General features: G+C 57.7%; 4 protein-coding genes across 4 annotated transcripts; 1 reads left to right on the top strand and 3 right to left on the bottom strand.

The window, feature by feature from the left end:
- Window positions 1-3,765: 3,765 nt before the first annotated feature.
- Window positions 3,766-5,617, top strand: P884DRAFT_274406 (major facilitator superfamily domain-containing protein; the record flags this gene model as incomplete). Its single annotated transcript, XM_069442715.1, has 5 exons — window positions 3,766-3,784; window positions 3,870-4,591; window positions 4,716-5,235; window positions 5,307-5,521; window positions 5,585-5,617. 5 exons carry the CDS (start codon window positions 3,766-3,768, stop codon window positions 5,615-5,617), a joined length of 1,509 nt encoding a protein of 502 aa, XP_069302149.1.
- A 207-nt stretch (window positions 5,618-5,824) lies between these two features.
- On the bottom strand, window positions 5,825-7,573 carry P884DRAFT_326581 (zeta toxin-domain-containing protein; the record flags this gene model as incomplete). Its single annotated transcript, XM_069445481.1, has 2 exons — window positions 7,472-7,573; window positions 5,825-7,424 (listed from the first exon to the last, which is right to left on the bottom strand). The coding sequence occupies exon 2, from the start codon at window positions 7,196-7,198 to the stop codon at window positions 5,825-5,827; it is 1,374 nt and encodes a 457-aa protein (XP_069302150.1). The 5' UTR covers window positions 7,199-7,424; window positions 7,472-7,573.
- A 1,130-nt stretch (window positions 7,574-8,703) lies between these two features.
- Window positions 8,704-11,879, bottom strand: P884DRAFT_190994 (uncharacterized protein; the record flags this gene model as incomplete). Its single annotated transcript, XM_069437562.1, has 3 exons — window positions 8,704-8,909; window positions 8,987-11,603; window positions 11,754-11,879. 3 exons carry the CDS (start codon window positions 11,877-11,879, stop codon window positions 8,704-8,706), a joined length of 2,949 nt encoding a protein of 982 aa, XP_069302151.1.
- A 5,609-nt stretch (window positions 11,880-17,488) lies between these two features.
- Window positions 17,489-19,874, bottom strand: P884DRAFT_215674 (pyridoxal phosphate-dependent transferase). Its single transcript, XM_069439273.1, has 3 exons — window positions 18,951-19,874; window positions 18,119-18,820; window positions 17,489-18,027 (listed from the first exon to the last, which is right to left on the bottom strand). Exons 1-3 carry the CDS (start codon window positions 19,458-19,460, stop codon window positions 17,890-17,892), a joined length of 1,350 nt encoding a protein of 449 aa, XP_069302152.1. The 5' UTR covers window positions 19,461-19,874; the 3' UTR covers window positions 17,489-17,889.
- Window positions 19,875-20,482: the final 608 nt, after the last annotated feature.

A 20,482-nucleotide genomic window follows, 5' to 3' on the forward strand; every position in this document is an offset into this window, starting at 1 on the left:
GAATGATTCAGACACGCCTTTAGTGTATCCTTTTCTTCTTCATCCATCTTCTTCTTCCTCTTCTTATTCTTCCTCTTCCTCTTGCTTCTTCTTCTTCTTCTTCTCTTTTATTTCCTCCAAGCAAAATAAAGAAAAACTCGCATTGAGCATTCTGAAGGACCGGGTTAGCAGTAGATATCCCGCATACATGCCTGCGAACCAGCCAGAGCCATTCAACGGCATTCGTGGAGACTGGGGAAAGTAAGACAGGGGCAGAAGTGGTCGGTTTGGCTCTGGATGTGCTGGATCCGTCTGGCTACTGCGGGTTACCCGGATGTGGGTTGTTGATTGTTTCCGCTCTTCTTTTGGCTCTCTTGGCTCTCTTGGGTTGGGAGAGGGTTAGGGTAGGGTTGATCGACCAAGAAAAAGATTCCCCCGTTGTTGCTGTTCCTGTTACCTGTGCCCTTGTTGTTGGTGGAGGTTCGTCCTGGGTGATTATTCTGTTGGTATCAACGTTTCACAGGAGAGGATGCGAGAAGGCTTGTTCTGAGCGTCTGTTCTCATCGGGCGGCAAGAGGCATGGCAGTGCATTATTAGAATACAATACATGAACCTTAACTGGATGCGCGATTATGCTCCCAACTGGCGTTCCGGATGCTCACAGTAATAATGAGTTAGGTACCTTACGTACAAGGACCCTCTGTTCTTGGTGCCTGTTTTCGAAACGCCGGTTCCTGACTGGGGTAAATGTCTAACACTATTCATTATTTTAAATGATCGGTTTAACTACGCATCAATTGAAGAGACAATTAAGTCCTTTAAGTCAAATTGAAATAAGAGATGTAATCAGTCAAGCTTGGTACACCTATTTCATAGTATGAATAAAAAATGTATAACCTTTCAAATGAAATAACCACACCTATATAAGGTATGAAGGAAGTCCTTTTGGATGTAACGTTATGTACTGTGTGCGCGCAAAAAAAGGTATTATATACGGAATAGTTTCTTCACAAATCGGGTATAGATTCGACTAAGTTATTCCGTATGGACACCACCTGTGCGCCATGCTCGAGGCGGGATAGCGTCTGTTCCAATACCGCCGCAAGCCGGCCCATTTCCCCACGATGCCGACCGATTGGAATGGCCACGTGTGACCAGGAGCTCCGGTCAGGTACACTACACTAGCTCGGGGCGCCTGAAATCACTGGATCCGACTTTTGGCCTCCGTCCCACGGCGATTTTGGGCCGGATTGTAGCGTTCTCTTCACGCGCATCATGGATGCCGCTTTCTCATCGCATTGGAGTGCAAAGAAAGAAGAAATCCAAACAAGGCTCGGGACGAAAACCGTCACCATTCACGTTTTTTAAAAAAATTCCAGACTGCCAATGCAGCCACGCAAACTGCTGGGGCGCGCAGCATCGGAGCACCCGCTTATTTCCCCGCTCGGCATATTCCGTACCTCTCGGGTATACCACACCGAGATCGGCCGCATCGGGCCCAGAGCTTGCAGTGTGTTGTGATATGCATACAAACACTGGCAACGGAGACGCTGTAATCCGTACTCCACAAGGGCCCAGGGTAGGTCAGGTTTCGAGCGAGCAGGAGGCGTTCCGACATATCACCAACCCCTCAGGCATTGATGGGTAGGGTACGTGTGATCCTGCGCCAGAGCTTCGACGCTACCGTGACGTGGACGAACTAGATATCCAACGATGGCCAGGTATGCGTAGATGATGATGGAGAGTGGGGAAAGAGTCAAGAGTGGTTCGGGTCCGACATTGCCGGGACATTGAGCCTGAAGCGCGTTCAGTTTGTCGTCCACGAAGGTCGACGAGTTTCGCGCGGGGGTGTCGAGGTCCCGCGATGTTGCCCAAGACCGAGTCGGGCAGTCCTCATGATGGAACAAGGGGGATGAAGAAGGGTTGACGCGCTAGAAATGCAAAACCTGGGATTTGGTGTATCGTAAATGGCGTCTTGCGTCGGTCCACTTTGTGGAGTTGAGAAGACAAGCCCGGAGGTGAGGAGCGGCGCCAACCAAGACTGTCTTCATTGGCCGCGATGTCACGATTCCTCCGTGCTCTTTTTGCGGAGACTGGTCCACTCGCGGACCCCCTTTTTGATCCTGGATGACCGGGTGGTTGGCGAGATATCCGAGTACTCTCTCCCTCTGCAAGCCACTCTGTGCAGGTCCGCATCATGGCACTGTCTGCGCGTTGCACCGGACCGTGGTCCAATCCAGTCCTCACTCGTCGAACGAGTACCATCGCTGGATGCTGATGTCGGCGAGGGAAGGCCAAGATGGCAAGAGGCAAACGAGGCGAGATGCAGAGCTGCGCACCAGTTCCAAGAACAACCTTGAGCCCTTCCGGGGAAGCGTGCAGAGCCCGAGGCCGTACTCGACCTCCTGTCAACCGGCGTCCATATTATACATTCGGCTTGCGAGGCTTGGAGGTAGAATTAGCGCGGAGGGCCCTTTTTAAAGCTTCTCTGAGTTGCCAGCTAAGCATTCCATGATATATAGATCTTTTTTTTTTCTCATGCGCGTCTCGACCTGGGGGTGGCAAAGGACACGGCAGGGTTCATGTCTAGAGTCAAGAAGAAAGAAAAAAAAAGGAAGGTTGGAGGGGCGGGGGTTTTTTTTGGTGATCAGACGAAACATAATGACGGTGGAGGTGAGTGTTAAGATTTCCCTGCCAGAGACGGCGGATGTATGGACGGACCGACTTTTGTCGTTCAGTGTTCTCCAGTTAGCCCGTGAAGATGAGGTTGTCGTTTCGTTTTCTAGAAGCTTGGAACAGCTCCCGATACCGTAATTGGGCTGGACCAGTAGGACGCATGGACTTGGGCTCTTTCTCGACACCTGCCATGAATGGAGTATGTAGTATGTACCTACGGATAGGTATGTACGGATTATGTATGCACGTACATACCCGCAGGTACCTGGTTCTCTTGATTCACGAGGCTGGCCTCAAGTCCATCTCGTTGTAGTTCACCATATATACACTGCGCTGGACAACAGACCAGTTTCAGACCGGTAGTGCACTCCGTATGCACTTGCTCACAAGGTCCAAGTGAATGCATGCTGGAGTGCGGAATACACGTGTCCCGCACGCACCAATCACGCAAAACAGATGCGCGATGCAGTGCGGAATTTAGGGCATATAGTGGGTCCAATACGCTGCCAATGCGGGGGGTGGGTTCTTACCCCAGTGCCCAGAACGCGGAGCCGGTGGAGAAGCCGTGGAGGCCATCCACTCACGATGCTACAGAACCCTTGGTCGCAAACCTTATTTTGGAAGGTGCTTCCGGTCAGCACCCCCGATTCCGGTTCCTGGCCATCCAGAAAGCCAAAGAGGACTCGGTACGTGCGGAGGTAATCCGTACATAGCATCATGGTTCATGGGGAAACCCCAGCTCGGCCGCACAACGCAGGCAGCCCGCCGTAGTATACGGAATACTCCGTACATCCGGTGTTACCTCGGATGGGGGGTGTATAAAAATTCCGATGGCGTTTTGTCGAGGCGTGTCGGCGCTCCTTCTGATCTGCGTGGTACCAACGATCTGCACTTCCTATCAATTGTGCAGATTGGTACCGGTTTTTCTTCCCGCCCCTTGTCAATTCACTCTTTCCTTTCCTTTCCTTTCCCTTCCTACGCTCGCCTTGCGCCGTAGCTTGCCAATTCTCCCCCGCCTCGGCCTCGTCCCGACAAACCCGCGCGGAAGCGTGTCAACGAGCATTGCTGGATCGAGTTTGCCAGCCCGCGGAAACGCCCGAACTCGCCGCCATGTCGGAGCTCAAGCATCGTGCGTTCACTCGTCCATCTCCGTCGGGGAACATTCCGGAAGTGTGCATCTGCCGTAACCGGAACATGACTAACACGAACGCCAGCATCGGACGAGGAGGACACCAAATATCCGGCGGCCGGCAACGTCGCTGTCGGTGGCGATGCGGCCCGTCATTACGACTCGGCCCCGGGCTCGGAGGAGGTCGTCTGCCCGCCCCACACCACGGAGCGCCGGATCACGACCAAGATTGACGCGTACATCATCCCCTTCGTCTCGGTGCTCTACCTCATGGCCTTCCTCGACCGCGTCAATATCGGCAACGCCCGCGCCTTCGGCCTCGAGGAGGAGCTTCACATGGGCGGCGTCGAGTACAACACGGCACTAACCATCTTCTTCGTCCCCTACATCGTCTTCGAGATCCCGTCCAACATCCTGCTCAAACACTTCACCCCCCGCGTCTGGCTGTCCATCTGCTGCATCGGCTTTGGCGCCGTCACCGTCTTCCAGGGCCTGGTCCAGAACTACAGCGGCCTTCTCGCTACCCGCTTCTTCCTGGGCGCTTTCGAGTGCGTCCTGTTCCCCGGGTGCTTCTACCTGATTGGCAGTTGGTACCGTCGTGCCGAGGCCCAGAAGCGCTTCTCCCTCTTCTTCTCCTCCACCTCGCTGGCCGGCGCCTTTGGCGGCCTCTTGGCCTCGGCGATCGGGAAGATGGACCACATCCGGAACTACCGGGGATGGCGCTGGATCTTCCTTCTCGAGGGCTGCTTCACCGTCGTCTTGGGCGTCATCTTCCTCTTCACCTTCCCTTCCTTCCCGGAACAGGCGGTACGTCGGCGATTTTCTCGTCTGCCAGTAGCGAACAGGGAACCCCCGACCGGCGAGAGAGAGAGAGAGAGAGAGAGAGAGAGAGAGAGTTGGGAGTGACTCGGTGTGCTGACCTACGCGACAGACCTGGCTCCGTGACGACGAGCGCGAGTACGTCAAGGCCCGGCTGCGCGCCTCGCAGGGCGCGAGTGGTGCCGAGCGCAAGATCAAGCTCAGAGACGTCAAAGACGTCATGTCCGACTACAAGATCTGGCTCGGCGGCTTCATGTACTTCGGCCTCATCGTACCAGCCTACTCGTACGCCTACTTCGCGCCCACCATCATCCAGAGCTACAACTACGATCCTATCACCACCCAGCTGCGATCCGTCCCTCCCTGGGCCGTCTCGTTTGGCTTCTCCATGATCGTCGCCATCTTGTCAGACTGGGCCAAGCATCGCTTCTTGTTCATCATCGGGTCCATTTGCATCGCCATCTCGGGCTTCGCCGTCCTGCTCTCCGTCCACGATAACCTGCAGGTTCAGTATGCGGCCCTGTTCTTGACCTGCATGGGTACCTACTCGGCCATGCCCATCATTGTGTGCTGGTTCAACATGAACCTAGGCGGGCATCACCGGAGAGCCATCGGGAGCGCCTGGCAAATTGGTTCGTCTCGGTTTCCTTCCCCTTTTTTTCCATCCGGTGGCTGCGCGAGCGGCGGGCACTGACAGTGACAGGCTTCGGTAATATCGGCGGTATCATCGCGACCTATTCGTTCGTCAAAGGCGACGCGCCCTTTTACAGGAAGGGCTATGCCATCTGCCTTTCGTTCATCTGCCTCAGCGTGCTATCTTGTTTTGCGTATGCCGCGGCCATCACGTGGGAGAACAAGAAGCGGAGCAAGCAGGTGCACAACCTGAACTTGACGGAATCCCAGAAGCTGGATCTTGGGGCAAGTCTGGCCGGGCGCTCGGTCTTGTTTATCATGATAAGGCTTTGCTAACCTCGCGAGCAGGATCTGAACCCCGAGTTCAGGTACATGCTATGACATGAAACTCAACTCAGACTATCGGAACGAATGCGACGGGACGTCCATAAGGAATCATTTCCGCGGTGAAATTTATAGAACGGATCCGAACGCACATAGAGAAAGAGCCGGCCGGATTGTTGGAAACCGATTGATGACCATAGTCTACCACCATGTTCTAGCATCCCTTACTCAGTTCCGACTACACCCCCCATACGCCCGGAACAATCAGGGATGAATGTCGTCTCGCCCTAGATCAGCCGGCTTGACAAAATCGGCCGCGTCGAACGGCATCATCTCCGACACGGTCCTGTCGCCTATGCCCAACCCAGCCATGAGCTCTTCGATCCCCTCCACTTCCCTATCCGCCTTTGGATCTCCCAGGGACTTGAGCATCCTAATGCCCTCCTCCGCCGTCTTCCTCTCCTCGTCTGTCAAGGCTCTTGCCCGCTCCCTCCTCAGCGCCCCGAGTGCCGCGGCCTCCTTCGCCCACCCGTTTTCGGCCCTCTCGTTCGTGTAAACCACCTCTCCCCCCCTCCGCACCATAACAATCCTGTCCAGCAATTCCCCCCCGCCTTCCTTCTTCTTTTTCGTCTTCTTCTTCTCCTTCTCCACCTCCTCCTCTCGGTCTGCACCGGCCTCCCCGTCCTCATCTAACCAGCCCACGACGGCCTCGACGCCTTCGAAACTGGCGTCGTGCACCGCTTTTGGCGTGAACCGAACCGGCATGCCCCTGTCGCCGTGCCCTTCCCTTTCTTCTCCTTCTTCTTCTTTTCCTCCCCGCTCCCGCTCCCGCTCCTGTCTTCTCTCCCCCTCCTTCCCCGCCTCCAGGCGCTCCCAGAACCGGACGGCGATGCCCAGCCGGCTCAGGGCGGCGGGGACGGCGAGGACGGCGACGCGGACGGCGTAGTCGCGGGCGGCGAAGGCGCGCGCGACGGCGCGGAACTCGTCGGGCCGGCGGGCGGCCGCCTCGACCACGACCGGGTCGGCCCGGGCGTCCGCCGCGCGCTCGCACACGGCCAGCAGCCACCGCGCCGCCGCGGGGCCGGCCACCCGCGAGGCCAGGTCCGCGTGCCGCGCCGACGCCAGGCACGCCGCGTAGTGCGGGTGGTACCGCTTGTACGTGTCCGCGATCAGGTGCAGGATCGGCCCCCCTTCTTCTTTCCCCCCTGCCGCCGCCCGTCCCTGCCGTCGTTGCGGTCGCTGTCGGCTGGTGCTGGTGTCATCTCGAGGAGAACGGTCCCAGTCTGATGGTAGACTCTCTCCTCCTCCTCCTTGTTCTTGTTGCTGTTGGCGGAGAGCCGAGAGGAGGCGCGGGGCGAAGTGGGTTTTGCCGGCGCCCGTCTGGCCCAGGATCAGGATCGCCCGCGGCCGGGTGCTCTTGCCCCCGATTACCTCGGGGAGGAAGGGGTCGAGCTCGGCCGGGAGGATGCGGGTGCGGAGGATGTGGTCGTGGGTCTCGGGGCTGATCTGCCAGGCGGCCAGCAGCCGGGCCGTTTCGTCGTCGGCTGATCCTGAGTCCCGGGGAGGGTCGGCGTTGCCGTTGTTGTTCTCTTTGACTCTGTTTGGAGGGGCAATGAGAGGATCCCGCACGGAGACCATGCCGTCCGTCTAGATGCTGAATAAAGCAGGAGTGAAGTGACGAAGAGGCTCGTGAGAAGTTCAAAGGTGATGATTGCCGCCACCTTTTAGTTGCGAGATGGAACGAGGGAGAAGGGAACTTCCCCGGACGCTGTTAAGAGTCCGAGATAATCTTGAGACCGGCGTCTGGCTATGTATGTATGGATAGTTGGAGCGTTGGATGGAAGCCGACAAGGAGAGTGAAGGTCTTTTTTGTTAATCGATGAGCTCTCAAGGAACGGCGTGTTTACTTACTACTCCGCAAGCAGCGACAGACCGTTTAGGTCCCTTCTGGAACCTGGGCACAGTGTACTGCTCTGCCTGGTTATGAAGAGAGTAATATAATCATGGAAAGGGTTCGAAAGTTTGTTTTGTAGGAAGTGCAAGCCAGGAGACCAACAGTATCGCCGTGAATGAAAGGAAAGTAGTCGACGGATTGAGAGCCTGCAGGAGCAGAGCGATTACATGGTTGACTTACATCCATCCTCTGGACACTACATGTGTATGTGTCCACTTTGCGCCTGGGGTTCCATTCGACCCCAGATTCGGGATCGGCTTGATCCTCGCTCATGCCGCGGGTGAATTGCACCATTTCCAAAGTGATAATTAACCCGCCGAGATCCGCACATGGTAAAGACAGCAAGCGAATGTACCGTTTGTTGGGAAAGGGATGTAACATCATGCCCCCGCCCGCAATGGAGCAGATCGAGGCCGGGTATGTACAGTACATCTATTGCTTGTCGAATACCGAGCCCATTGGGGCATTTGTCCAGGGACGGCATGCATGGGGAATGCCCCATCACACCCCCAGGGTTACAGTTAGTGTAAATATCCGGGATGGGCCACATCGAGGACCCAACCAGATACCAGCCCCGGACAACAAAGTATCTGTGATGATGCTTCATTGGACCTAACTATATCATTCTTCTTTGCCTGGCTGGATCAAGCTATCCATTGTCTCCCCAGTCACCGTCCTGTAAAAGGTTCGTTACCCGAGACCGCCTTCCAAACCAAATCTCGCCAACTCCCAGGCGAGGGGGAAGGGGAATAAGAGAAGACGAAGAAGAAACAGTCAATGCTAGGGTGGCAGCCCAAGCGCCTCCCCCCCTCTCCCCCCCCCCCCCCCCCCCCCCCCCCCCCCCAAAAAAAAAGGAATAAACAACAAAGAATCCAGCATATACCGGTAGTGATACGTATGACCACCCTGTATAGAAAACCCGCAGCCCCCCAAACGCCAAGTCATGCCCTCGCGCGAATCGACCATGTAGAAAAGAGCACCAAACTCCCATATACGTGTCCCTGGAACGTAATTCTCTCTCACACAATAACAGCGCCCCTTTCCAGCCGGTCCAATAGTCCAGACGCCGGAGAGACCAAAACCCCGTGCCAGCCGTGAGGCCTAAGTGCCCTTTCCTTTCCCCAAACATAGTGGTAATGGGGGGTCTAATGCCTTCTTCTCTCGTCAGTTATCATAAAGTCTGTTACCTTCAAACTGGGACGCTGCGGGGCGTAACATCGCCGCTGCGCGGCCGGGAGACGAATTGCTGCTGTTGCTGTTGCTGCTGTTGCTGCTGCTGCTGCTGCTGCTGCTGCTGTTGTTGTTGTTGCTGCTGCTGCTGTGCTTTTGACGCTGCTGCAATGGCGCGCATTCTCCTCCGCAAGCTGGCAAGCCTGCCATTGATCATCTGCACCACTGCAGCGGGTGTTAGCACAAAATTGAGAAACTACTGCCCGAGGCTCTATATAGAGATAAGGGATCTTCTCTCTTACTCTTCTGCACCGTCTGTTTGTCGTCGCTGCTCATCCCATCCGGGGCATCTTGAGCAGCGACGGACTTGTCATCCTTGGATGAAGAGCTCGATATGCGACGCTTCGGCAGGTGGTCATCGTCGCTATCCAGCACCGCCTCGAGCATGCGGATAGCCGTGATGTACGAGATCTCGCAGCCCGGGAGATCTTCGCTCGCAATCTCGTTTATGGCGGCCGTGCGGCTCATCTCCACGGCCCGGTCATACATCAGTTTCTCGGCGCTGATTCCGGCCGAGAGGAAGACGCCTTCGGTGCCCGAGCCGCTCACCGCGCCTGTTTCAGCCGGGTGGTTGCTCGGGTGGCTGGGGTGCTCTTCGGGCAGCTGCTTCTGCGCCTCGATCAGTTTTAGCCGGACAACCTCGGCCTTCTCCAGGACCTCGTTGAACCGGGACCTGATCCACTGGACGGCGGCGTTAATCTTGAGCGCCAGCGCCTGCGAGTTAACCGAGTCCCGGGTGGCCGGGTGCACGCTGTTGCTCGACTCCGCCCGGTTCTTGCGCGACCACCAGAGACTGGCAATGTCCATCGCCTTGGCGAGCAGGGACAGCGCCTTGACGTACAGCACCAGGGCCTCTTCCGATATGGACACGATCGCGTCCGTCGTGAGACCCTCGTCCTCCTCGCCCATCTTGTCGGCGGGGACACCACCGAGTCCATGCTCGGCAGACGGGGCCAGCGGAACGAGCTGCTTGTACTTGACCTCGGCGAAGCCATAGACCACGTCGCTCCGCGTCGCGTACTCCTCGATACACTGCGCGACTCTCGAGTCCTCGTCCACCGGGGTGCTCTGCTTCCCGTCCATGATCAAGCCCGCCGGCACCGACGGCGTCGGGTAGGCGGGGAACGGGCTGTATATTTGCGGCGGCGATTGCCCCTTGGACAGCATCTGTGGTGGTACCTTGAAGCCGAACAGCCGGAGGCTGGCATCCTGGATGGCCCTCGAGATGACCGACGTCGTGCTGCCGGGGCTGCTGGACAAGCTCTTGTCGTACGACGTTTTCCGGTAATGGTCGTTCCGTCCCTGCGGGCTCTTGGACGAGCGGCTCGGCACGGCACCCGTGGTCGAGGTGGGCGCGCCCTGCTGAGTGGCGCGTCTGACGATCTGGCCCGACTTGGGCGATTGGGCTTGCTGCGGGTAGAGCGAGATCTGGTCCGCAAGCGCGTTGACTTCGACCGCGGTCTTGTCTACGAAGATGTAGTCTCTCTCGAAAGCCACGTCCTGAGCGGCCTTTTCTTCCTCCGTCAGCGGCCTGCTCACTGCGCTCTTGGGCCGCGCGCGGCCGGCAGGCTCCTGTGCCGGAGGCTCGCGAGCGGGCGACCTCACCGAAGCGTTCGAGTATCGGCGGCTTCGGTCAACGTACGTTACGGGCCGGACAGGAGCCGAAGTGGACGGCTGGACGGCGGGACGCCGTATCCCGAGCCCTTCTTCTCCCTCCTGCCGGGGAGAGTAGCTCAGGCGGGGGCTGGATACCTGCTCCAGCGGGTTCGGCTTGGGCTCGATAGGCGTCGCAAGGGGCGATGACCGGCGCGGCTTCGGCGACAGGGAGACTCCGGGGGGCTCGCGCCCGTCGTGCTCTGCGGGAGGAGGATACCGTCTCAGGGACGTCCGCCGCGACAGGGTGGCGCCTTCGTCAACCCCACTCGGACCCCTCGTCTCGGCCGGCGCCGGCTTCTCTGCCTGCTTCGGAATATCGTCCTCCACTAGGCCCGGGATGGGACCCGTGATGACGGGATGAGAAAAGTAATCCTCGAAGCTTATCCGCTCCACCGGATTTCGTTTGAGGAGGGCTCGGATCAGGCCCTTGATTTCGGCGCTGACGAGGCAGTCCTTTGAGAACCGGATGACGTCTTCGGACGCCTCGATCTTCCGCAAGAGCTCGACATGGTTGCCGGCGCGGAACGGGGGCTTCCCCGTCGCCATCTCGAACAGTACGGTGCCTACGGACCACAGGTCGGCCTTTGCGTCGTAGCGCTCGTAGCGGAGAATCTCGGGGGCCATGTACAGGGGCGAGCCGCACAGGGTCTCGGCGAGCGACGTCGACGGGAGCACCCTGGCGAAGCCGAAGTCGGCCAGCTTGAGCATGGGGAGCGAGGGGAGCCCGGCGGCGGGGGTGAGCGAGTCGTGGCTCGCGCTCAGGATCTGCTTGTGCATCTTGTTGGCCTCCCGGAACTGGGGCGACGGCAGGAGGAGCAGGTTCTGGGGCTTGACATCGCGATGAATGAGGTTCGCTTCCCGCAGGAACTTGATGGCACTGGTAAGCTGCTTCAGGAAGTGACGGATGACCACCTCGTTCAGGCCAGAGTTCGGGGCGACGGGGTATTTGCGGGCGAGTTCGTGCGTGGCCGAGTTGGTGATGAGCTTATCCCGCTTCTTGATGAACAACGACAGGTCCCCCAGCTCACAGTACTCCATGATGAGGTTGATGTGCGTCCCCGACTCGACGCAGTCGTGGAGGGCGACAATGTGGGGATGACGGAGCCGCCTGAGGATCTTGATCTCGCCGTAGAGGTTCTCCTTCAGCTTCTTATTCAGGCGGGAGAGCTCGACGGACTTGATGGCGACCAGGGCGCCCGTGTCCTGATGCAACGACGACATGTTAGCGGGCGCTGCCCCGTCCAACTCGGGCCTCGCGGGAGAAATGGGATCATGGGAAACGGCGAGTCTCTCCAACCGAGGCCCAAGAGCAAAACAAACAACAAGACCGGGGACGGGGGACGCTTAGCTAACCTTGTGACGGCCAGAGTACACCTGGGCAAAGCTCCCCTTGCCTATCTCCCTGTCGATGACAAAGTTCCCGATGGCCTCGTCGCTGGCTGGCCTCGGCCGCCTCGACGAAGACGTTCGTTCGGCCATGGCTCCTCCCGGCGAGGTATGCCGATGACAGGAACCAGGCGAGGAGCAGCCCGAGGGCCTATGCTATGCGAAAGACGTCGGCGGGCGACTGGATCGTCATGTATACGTAGGGTAGCGTGGGCGGGGCGGAACCGAGGGCTGGCGGGCGTGAAAGGGAGAGAAACTGCGCGCGCGAGAGAAGAAGAGAAACCGACGGGGCCGCGGGGCTCGATATTTGGGGGGGGGGGGGGGGGGGGGGGGGGGGGGGGGGACCCTTGGTGTTGTTGTCGGGAGAGGAACAGATCGAGAGGGGGGAAAACTATGCTGCCTGTGCCGGCGGATGGAGGGCGGCAGGTATCCGATAGGTCGCTGAGGGGGATGGAGGAGGGCCGTCTTGGCGGATGCTTGTCGCAGACGAGGCGGGCAGAGATGCCGTTGGGTTCGAGGTCAAAAACTAACGTTACCGTAGTAAGGTGAGTTGGGTCGCGGAGGTCCTGCGGCGGGTGCTACGCAAGAAACGACGATACTGTGGGGTCTGAGATAACTACTTGATACGGCGAGCACTTGTTGAAAGCAGTCGTTGATCGACGGGGGGAAGGGGGGTGAAGAAGGCGAGGAAAAGATAACTAAGAAAAGAAGGAGGAGAAGAAGAAATAGCACAGAAAATGTAGAATGTCGAAAAAGGGCCGGCCGCTGATTTCGTGTCTGGCGCAGGGGTTCTCCCGTGGGAGCGAGACGGAAGCTTAGATGGCCGGTAAGGTATGGATGCGGGTGGGTGTATGTGTGCCTGGGTGCAAGCAGCGGAAGCTATCGACACCTACTAGGAAGGGACGGACGGGGAGGGTAGCTCCACACGGTACTCTGACGTCCAAGGTCAATTGAATGACTCAGACCCGGCCAGCTGCGGAGGAGATGGTGTGAGCCCGTCGGGTTTTCAGCAATCTGAAAAATCGGAGCGGGAGAGAATGGACGAGACGCCGAAGGCTGAAGAGCGATGTGATGTTTTGTGTAGATGCTGGGATGGGAAAGAGAAAGGGAAGAGGTGAGAGGAACCTGGGAGGAACCTGAAAGGATGGGCGACTGTTCAGTGACGGCGAGACAGAGAGAGAGAGGCCTGTGCCTGTTGCCGGGCGGGCGCTGCGCACCGCGAAACAGGGGGCACTCTTGGGGGGAGCCAGGTGCTGTGCTGAGCCCGCATAGCAACGCACGGGACCAAAGGCGCTGCGCTTTACTGGGCGAGCGCGTTGATGAGCGCATGCTATTGGCACGGTGCTCGTGACGCCAGGCTCCACCGACTTTGTCCGCAGAGAGCAGCTGGAGCCGGGTACTCCAAAGTACCGCTGCCCTGGTCCCTCGCACCAGTCTTGGCAATATGCAGGCTAGTAAGACAAAGGGGTACATACATAGTCAGTTACAAGGCACCGTTACGTCGATTTTGCGGTCCGAGACGCGCTAACTAATGGTGTACAAAGTAGTTAGCGTTGCAGGTGCAGTAGAACGGCATTTGCGATAGGGCGCAGTGATAACACCACCGACCCGGCCTGCACGATCCGGGAACCGCCCAGGAGCTATGTACGTGAATGTACTCCGTACACTGCAAAGTGACCTCCGTGCTGCGCAAACGGAAATAAAACCAGGTATTGTATGTACGTACACTACATCTCGGACCGGTAACGTTATGGAGGTGTGGGCAGAAACACGCGTGCAGCTCTTCATTCGCGACATCTCTTGCGTCTTCGGGGGCGATGTTGAGATCATCGTCGAGTGGCATGGGAGCTCAAGGGGGGAAAACGGTAAGCTGGGGCCGAGCTCCAAACGCTGTGCTGATGCGCATTTGGCGTCCCGATTCCTCCCGCTGGTGGCTCGAGGTTGATGTCCTCATCCCCGATTCATCTGGCGGCAACAGCTGTCGCTGCACAAGACGCAGGTGTAAGGTGGTCAGGCCAGGTCGGTAAGTATCAAGTACTGGATGTACACTGTAGTTATACGTCCGTACGGATTATTCCATACACTGCAGACCTCCGTAGCAGTGGTAGCGTAGCGGCGGTTGATCTGGGAATGGGCGCTTGTCGACCGACCCACTCGCCAGACCCGAGGGTTCGCATTCCGTCGTCAACAAGTCGCGGTCGCTGCGCTAACACGATCGTGAGGCACCTCGTGTAGTTACTGTATGTACGAAATACAATGTAATCCGTATGTATTCCGTATGTACAAGTCGGTTGGCGGCTCGGCCCACATGCACATGACATCCTCGCCGATCGGCCCGGTGTTACGCAGAGATGCGGCAACTGTCATGTAGCCGGAAACAACGATCTAGCAGTGGCCGGTCCAAGAAGCGAAGGGACCAAAGCACCGATAGCCGCTACCTCGAACTGCACCAGACTGTCCGGCTCGCTACTCGAGTAGCGGCTACAGGCACTAGATACGGAGTATTCCGTCAGAGTGGAATCCGTATGCGTACATACATCCACTGCCTCCGTGCTGCTCTGCCTCTTACGTTGGTGGCTTCGGAATCAAAGCGACAGGGACCAATGAGCAGGGTGCATCCATTCGTTGAGAAAGGCATGGGGTGCAGTCAGGTGGTCGGCTCGCTGAATCCGTCGCGGGCACGCTCCTCGCTGCGGCTGATCTCAGGAACAGTTGCAACGAGGGTCCACACAGTTTGCGTGCTCCTGATGCGTTCAGTCTTGCCGTACGCGGATTATGAAAGGGGGTTGCTTATGCCGTTTCCGTGGCATTTGTCGTCCGTTTCGTCTCTGTCATCCTGCGACACAGTGTGAAGAAAACAAAAAAAAAAGAGAGAGAGAGAGAGAGAGAGAGAGAGGGAGAGAGAGAAACCACTCCCCGGAATCGGGACTCGGAGCCGTCTGCCGGAAGACGATGCTGCATTGCATTGGGACGTCGACTGCAAAGTGAGGCTTGCTGTTCCTTGTGGAGATAACTAGTTGGCTATCAAGGTGGTCCACCTTATCGGCTGGCCTCCTTTATCGCCGCCGCCTATCATCAGGAGCGCTTCCTCGTTTCGGTCCAGCATTTGCACACATGCAAGAGAGAGAAAACGGCCAGGCAACAACTCGATGCAGCGTATGTGGGAGTACAATACAGCAGCTCATAGGCCCGGACATGCCCCAGCTGGCCCATATCCGGTCGAGCCCCAGGATCCAGAACTATCTACGGATTAATCCGTAACTAAAGGTTTGAATGTGCAACTCACACCGCGGACCTGGCGGTCAAATTTCCTGCATATCCGAGATCCAATGCCAAGCACCAACCAAACGCAATACGCCCAGCAGAGGAGCTCGGGAACAAGACCGATTTCTCGTCCTTCCGGGGAACCCTGAACCTCAGACCAATGCCGCCTGCCACGTCTCGGCCGGGCTCCATTCTCGCGTGTCTGTTTGTTGCCGTTAGTCACCAGGCTCCTCGTGCACAGAACTTCCTACGCAGTATTCCGTACTCCGTACGGCTCTATCGGAAGTTTTCTTTACAGTGTGTCAAAGTGGTGTCATCCCAAAGGTGTTGTCAGGCTCCAGTTTCAACCAAGGCCTCTCACGTTCGCCCGCCTTCCCCGCGCTCACTCCCCAACGCCCCTATTCACGAAGTCAAGGGAATGGGCAGCGCATGGTTACCGGCTTGGGGTATCCAAAGCAACGGAACGCCTCCAAGGGGGCGAAGGAAGGGTGTGACAAACGCGCCAACCACTCACACCGGGTCAACGTCGCGACACGGCAAGGCCAATTCCCGCTGTCGATGGCCACAAGGGCACAGAAGCGAGAACGATGGCCGTCCTGAAGTGTTCGTATACATGCATGTAATCTGTACATGTACCTGTCGATGGGAGGAGACTCGATTGCCTGCACCCGGTGCTATGGCAATTGAGAAAAAGTAAGACGACTTTCATCATCGACCACGGCCCATTGGCGCATCCTGAGAGGCCAATTGGCCCCCCGACTCGGTCGAATGAGCGAGGACGACTCTCCCACGTCAGCTGCATGGCCATCTGCGATCTTTCTCCTCGAGCGTCCGCGCAGGATTTCAGAACGCACCCCGAATGGGAAAAAAAAAAAAAAATGTGTCGCCGTGCCATTCGAGCTTCAAAAGTTTTAGTCTCAAACTGCCCATTTCCACCTTTCGATTGTCTACATTCTCTCGACCTTCAAAAGCTCTCTCACCAAAAGGGCACCCTACAGCCGAGGATTTGGGCAGCCATAACTCTCTGCAGCCCACTGCAATCCCCCTTCCTCCCCCCCCTTTTTGGCCTTTTCGTCCACTCACTCACGCCACTGCGGCGAGTCCATTCAGACGAAAAAGGTACACTTATGCTGTCGTTGCATCCGCTGTTTGATGTTTAGACAACGTGGGTCCCGCATAAGTCAGGGGATGCCTTTCGAAATGGGTCGCATCTCTCCCAAGAACAAAGGCATTTATCCACTTTTTAGCATTAGGGATAGTGGAGGGTCGCCTTCCGCGAGGATCATGGCTGCGATGGAATGGGAAGCCTATGGGAAGCCTATGGGAAGCCTGGGAGGCAGCCATTCCCCTCCGTACAGATGGTGGCCTCGACGAAGAATGGGCTGGAGAAAAATGCGGAGGTCCTTTTACCTAAGGCAGGTCGCGCAGAGAGAAGGAAATGTTTGCTTGCGGAAGTGGGCAATAGTTAACCGGTGCTCCAGAGTCGTCCGCTATTTGCCTAACCACATAACCCCCACCCCCTCTTCTTTTTTTTTTCTGCCCCCGAATATGCCATGGCTTAGACGCAGTTATCTGAACAGACCTGCCCGTTTGGGGTTGCGAAACAATCAGCGACTAAACGCCTTGATAACCCAAACAATCACCACGACGACAATATTTAAATGACAAAAAAAAACTTGAGGAAAAGTGGAAGGGGGCCAAAAGAACAAAGAAAAGGAAGGAGAAGTGGAAAGTCGAAAATTGAGGAGGCAGAGAGGAAGTCATCTCTCGTACTCCGCGATGGCTGATACTCGAAACTGATACTGGAAACACCTCAGAACACCGTCACTGAAGCATGCTTGCTGTGATCCGTCCATGCATAACAGTTCCCATGCCCTCTTGCACCCTCTTTCAAACGGCCGTTCGTCCGGATACAGAAGAGCAGCAAACCTCGTATCCCACACCCCAGTCCCTTCTGAATTTCCCGGCCATGAGAAACTCGAAATACAGGGTCCTCATTCCCATCGTTTGTATCCGTATATTCTTTTCATTACCCACCGGCCGGGCGTCACCAAACCGCCTCCCACAGCCCCGGCCCGCTCAACCTGCGTCCCCGTTTCTGCTTGGGACGCATCAAGCGCGCGTTGTTGCCTTCTCCTCTCCGCCTCTCCCCCCCCCCCCCCCCGGGGGGAGGGCCCCTTTCCCTCCCCCTGGCCCGCACCGGGGCAATCCATGCCCGCATTGTCATGTCACATGGTTGCGTGCCTAGCGTGCGCAACAAGGAAGAATACGACACGCAATCCCAGCCGAGGAAGCGGACATGGATTCTGCAGCAGAGAAACACCAAACGGCCGGCTCAACCTCCCAGGCGAGCGGCAAGCTGTTGGCTCCGGCATTCTTCAGGTCATCTTCAGGTCAAGTTCGAGTCTCGCTGACTCACTGTAGTGTACATGTACATACGCGTGGCCAACCATGTATATTTGCTCTTTTATCTCGCCATCCGTAATTAGTTACTCCTCCTTCCTCATGCTGGACAGGCCGTAAAGAGAAACTCGGAACCGAAAAAGACCTCCACGATGGCCGACTCCACGTCCAGCGACCCGGATGCAATATTGCGTGCGTCTTCTCGCAGTAGACTTCCCAACCCGGATCTAGCCCGGGTGGGGTGCAAATCGAAAACCATAGGTTTTTTTTCCCATCCACTGCTCCAATGCAAGCAGATATGATATGGCATCTACAAGAAAAATACACAAGACACTGGCTGACGGTCACGATGCACTCTTCTGTAGCCCCCCCCCCCAAATCTCCTCACCTCCGAACCTTTCCGGACCTCGGTGTTTTTTATTTGGTTCTACTTTCTCTAATGGCCCTCGGTTACCTCCGCCGTCGGCAGCTCGGCCAGCGCCTCACCGATGGTCTTGATAGCGCCCCGAAGCTCCTCCTCGGTGATGACCAAAGGCGGCGCAAACCGGATGATGTTGCCGTGTGTGGGTTTAGCCTTTACCTCCGCAGTTAGCATCTTCCACCTTGCCTCCTTCTTACGGGAGAATTGGGAAAAAAAAAAGAAAAAGAAAAAAAGAAGGACTCACCAGAACCCCCTTATCCTTCAGCAACAGGCACAGGTCCCACGCCGTCCTGCCGCTGGCCCGGCTTTCGTCGATGACGACCGCGTTCAGCAGCCCCTTCCCCCTGACGGTCTGCACGATCGGCGATTGGAACGCCTCGACGCCCTCCCTGAAGATGCGGCCGAGCCGGTCCGCCTTCTCCACGAGGCCCTCCTCCTCGACCAGCTCGAGGGCGCGGATCGAGACGGCGCAGCCGAGCGGGTTGCCGCCGTAGGTCGACCCGTGCGTGCCGGGCTCGATGACGCCCATGACGGCGCGGTCGGCCAGCACGCAGCTGACGGGGTACATGCCGCCCGAGATGGCCTTGCCGAGCGTGACCATGTCGGGCCGGATGCCGGCCCACTCGGAGCAGAGCATCCGCCCCGTGCGCGCGATGCCCGTCTGGATCTCGTCGCAGATGAGGAGCACGTTGTGGCGCCGGCACAGCTCGTGCACCCGCGCCAGGTAGTCGTCGTCCGGCACCACCACGCCCGCCTCCCCCTGGATCGGCTCCACGATGAAGGCGGCCGTGTCGCGCCCGTGGGCGTCCAGGACGGCCTCCAGGTCGGCAACGTTGTTGTACCGGATCGGCGCCCCCGTGCTGGGGTTGATGGCGCCCACGTTGGGCAGGTACGGTCCGTAGTTGCCGCGCGACTCTGGGTCGACCGAAAGCGAGACGGCCGTCATCTGGATGGGGGGGAAAGAGACTTTTGTTAGTGGCTTTTTTTTTGTTTTCTATTTTCTATTTTGGGGTGTCGTCTTGCGTATGCGCGCAGAGATGGGATGGGGTGACAAAGCCAGGGCTAAGCGAGCTTACCGTCCGGCCGTGGAAGTTGTTGCTGGTACTGAAGACGAGGGCCTTGCCGGGCGCCACGCCCTTGACCTTGTACGCCCACTTGCGGGCGATCTTGACGGCCGTCTCGACGGCCTCCGCGCCCGTATTCATGGGCAGCACCATGTCGTACCCAAACAGCTGGCGGACCTTCTCGGCCCAGACGGGGAACACGTCGTTGTGGAAGGCGCGCGAGCTGAGCGTCAGCCGGCCGGCCTGCTCGGTCAGCGCCTTGATCAGCTCCGGGTGGCAGTGGCCCTGATTGACAGCGCTGTAGGCCGAGAGGAAGTCGAGGTAATGCTTGCCCTCGGGGTCCCACACGTGGACTCCCTGGGCGCGAGCGAACACGACGGGAAGCGGGTGGTAGTTGTGGGCGGCAAACTCGTTCTCGGCGGCAATGGCGCTCTTGGTGGACGCGGCGTGGTACCGGTCCTTTGACGGTGCGGTGTTGGCCCCGCGAACGGGGGAGTTGTCCTTGTCTGCGTGGGGTGCCATTGTGTGTCACGATGTTCTCACGCTCAGTCCTGGAGGGCTCTCAAGAGCTGCGCCGTAAGCTATTGGCGTGATGCGTTTCGTAGTGCGTTGAGAACACTCTGGTGATCAGGTGGGATGGGGGAGAGGAATGACGATGGAGGGGCCAACGCGATAGATGAGGTGTACCCCACTGACAAAAGAGATAAAAAGAAGCTTGTTTGTGAGATCCGAACTGAAGGCTTGCCTATCACTAGGGTATCAAATGGATTAAGCAACGGCAGAAGGCTTGAGCTTTGTGGCAACCCGCTCGTATGGTATTGGACACTTGGGGGAGCGAACACAAGGCAGAAAAAAAAGGTAAACATGTAACAGCCAACCGAGGGGAAACCACTCAGGATTTTGTAGGCAGCTCTCACCCTAACTTCGGTCTCCCGATGCAGACGAGACCGTTTCTCTTGTGGATTTCGTGAAACGCCACTATACTCCTAAGTGCAAGTGGAAAGCGGCGTCAAGGGCGATATGACGGCAGCAACCCCTCACGTGGGTCCCAAGATCCCTGAGCATCCCTGTGTATTGCCGACGCTGAGCGGGCCTGGCAGTCCGATTTTGGCACGAATGCCTGGCCCGCCTGTCAATGTGGCCCCAGACCTCCGAGGCCCTGGTCCACGCCGTGCTCAAGAGGCGTGCGACTTGGCGTCTGGTGGCCACGGCGGCTTGAGAAATCGCTCATTGGACCAGTCGTCCGGGGCCTCCGGGCCTGCGGCGAGCCTTTGGGGTCCAGTTTCTTCAAAGCAACTCCGAACCGAGAGTTTGCGGTGGAGGTTTCGGTGCCGGTGGTGCATGGGTAGCGGCGCCGACTGGCCAACCGCAGTCAGGTGATTTGCAAACGAGGCATCCAGTAGCGCGGTAGGGCTGAGTTGACCAATCATGAGTGAGCTTCCAGGATTGGGTTACTCTGTACACTACGCAGATAGGGACCAGACTTGGCACCTGGGAGAGCTTGGACATTTGGCAGGGGACAAATGCACCCCAACCGAGAAGTG

This window comes from Thermothelomyces heterothallicus, assembly GCF_042370625.1.
Source record: "Thermothelomyces heterothallicus CBS 202.75 unplaced genomic scaffold P884_scaffold_1, whole genome shotgun sequence".
Classification (NCBI taxonomy): Eukaryota; Fungi; Ascomycota; class Sordariomycetes; order Sordariales; family Chaetomiaceae; genus Thermothelomyces; species Thermothelomyces heterothallicus.

What these genes read in the sequence shown, in the direction of transcription:
- P884DRAFT_215674 (XM_069439273.1), bottom strand. Translation starts at nt 19,460, where the DNA reads ATGGCACCCCACGCAGACAAGGACAACTCCCCCGTTCGCGGGGCCAAC. An exon ending in ACAACTTCCACGGCCGGACG is followed by an intron (nt 18,821 to 18,950) that starts GTAAGCTCGCTT and finishes CCCCCCATCCAG; the next exon opens with ATGACGGCCGTCTCGCTTTC. An exon ending in TGAAGGATAAGGGGGTTCTG is followed by an intron (nt 18,028 to 18,118) that starts GTGAGTCCTTCT and finishes GCGGAGGTAAAG; the next exon opens with GCTAAACCCACACACGGCAA.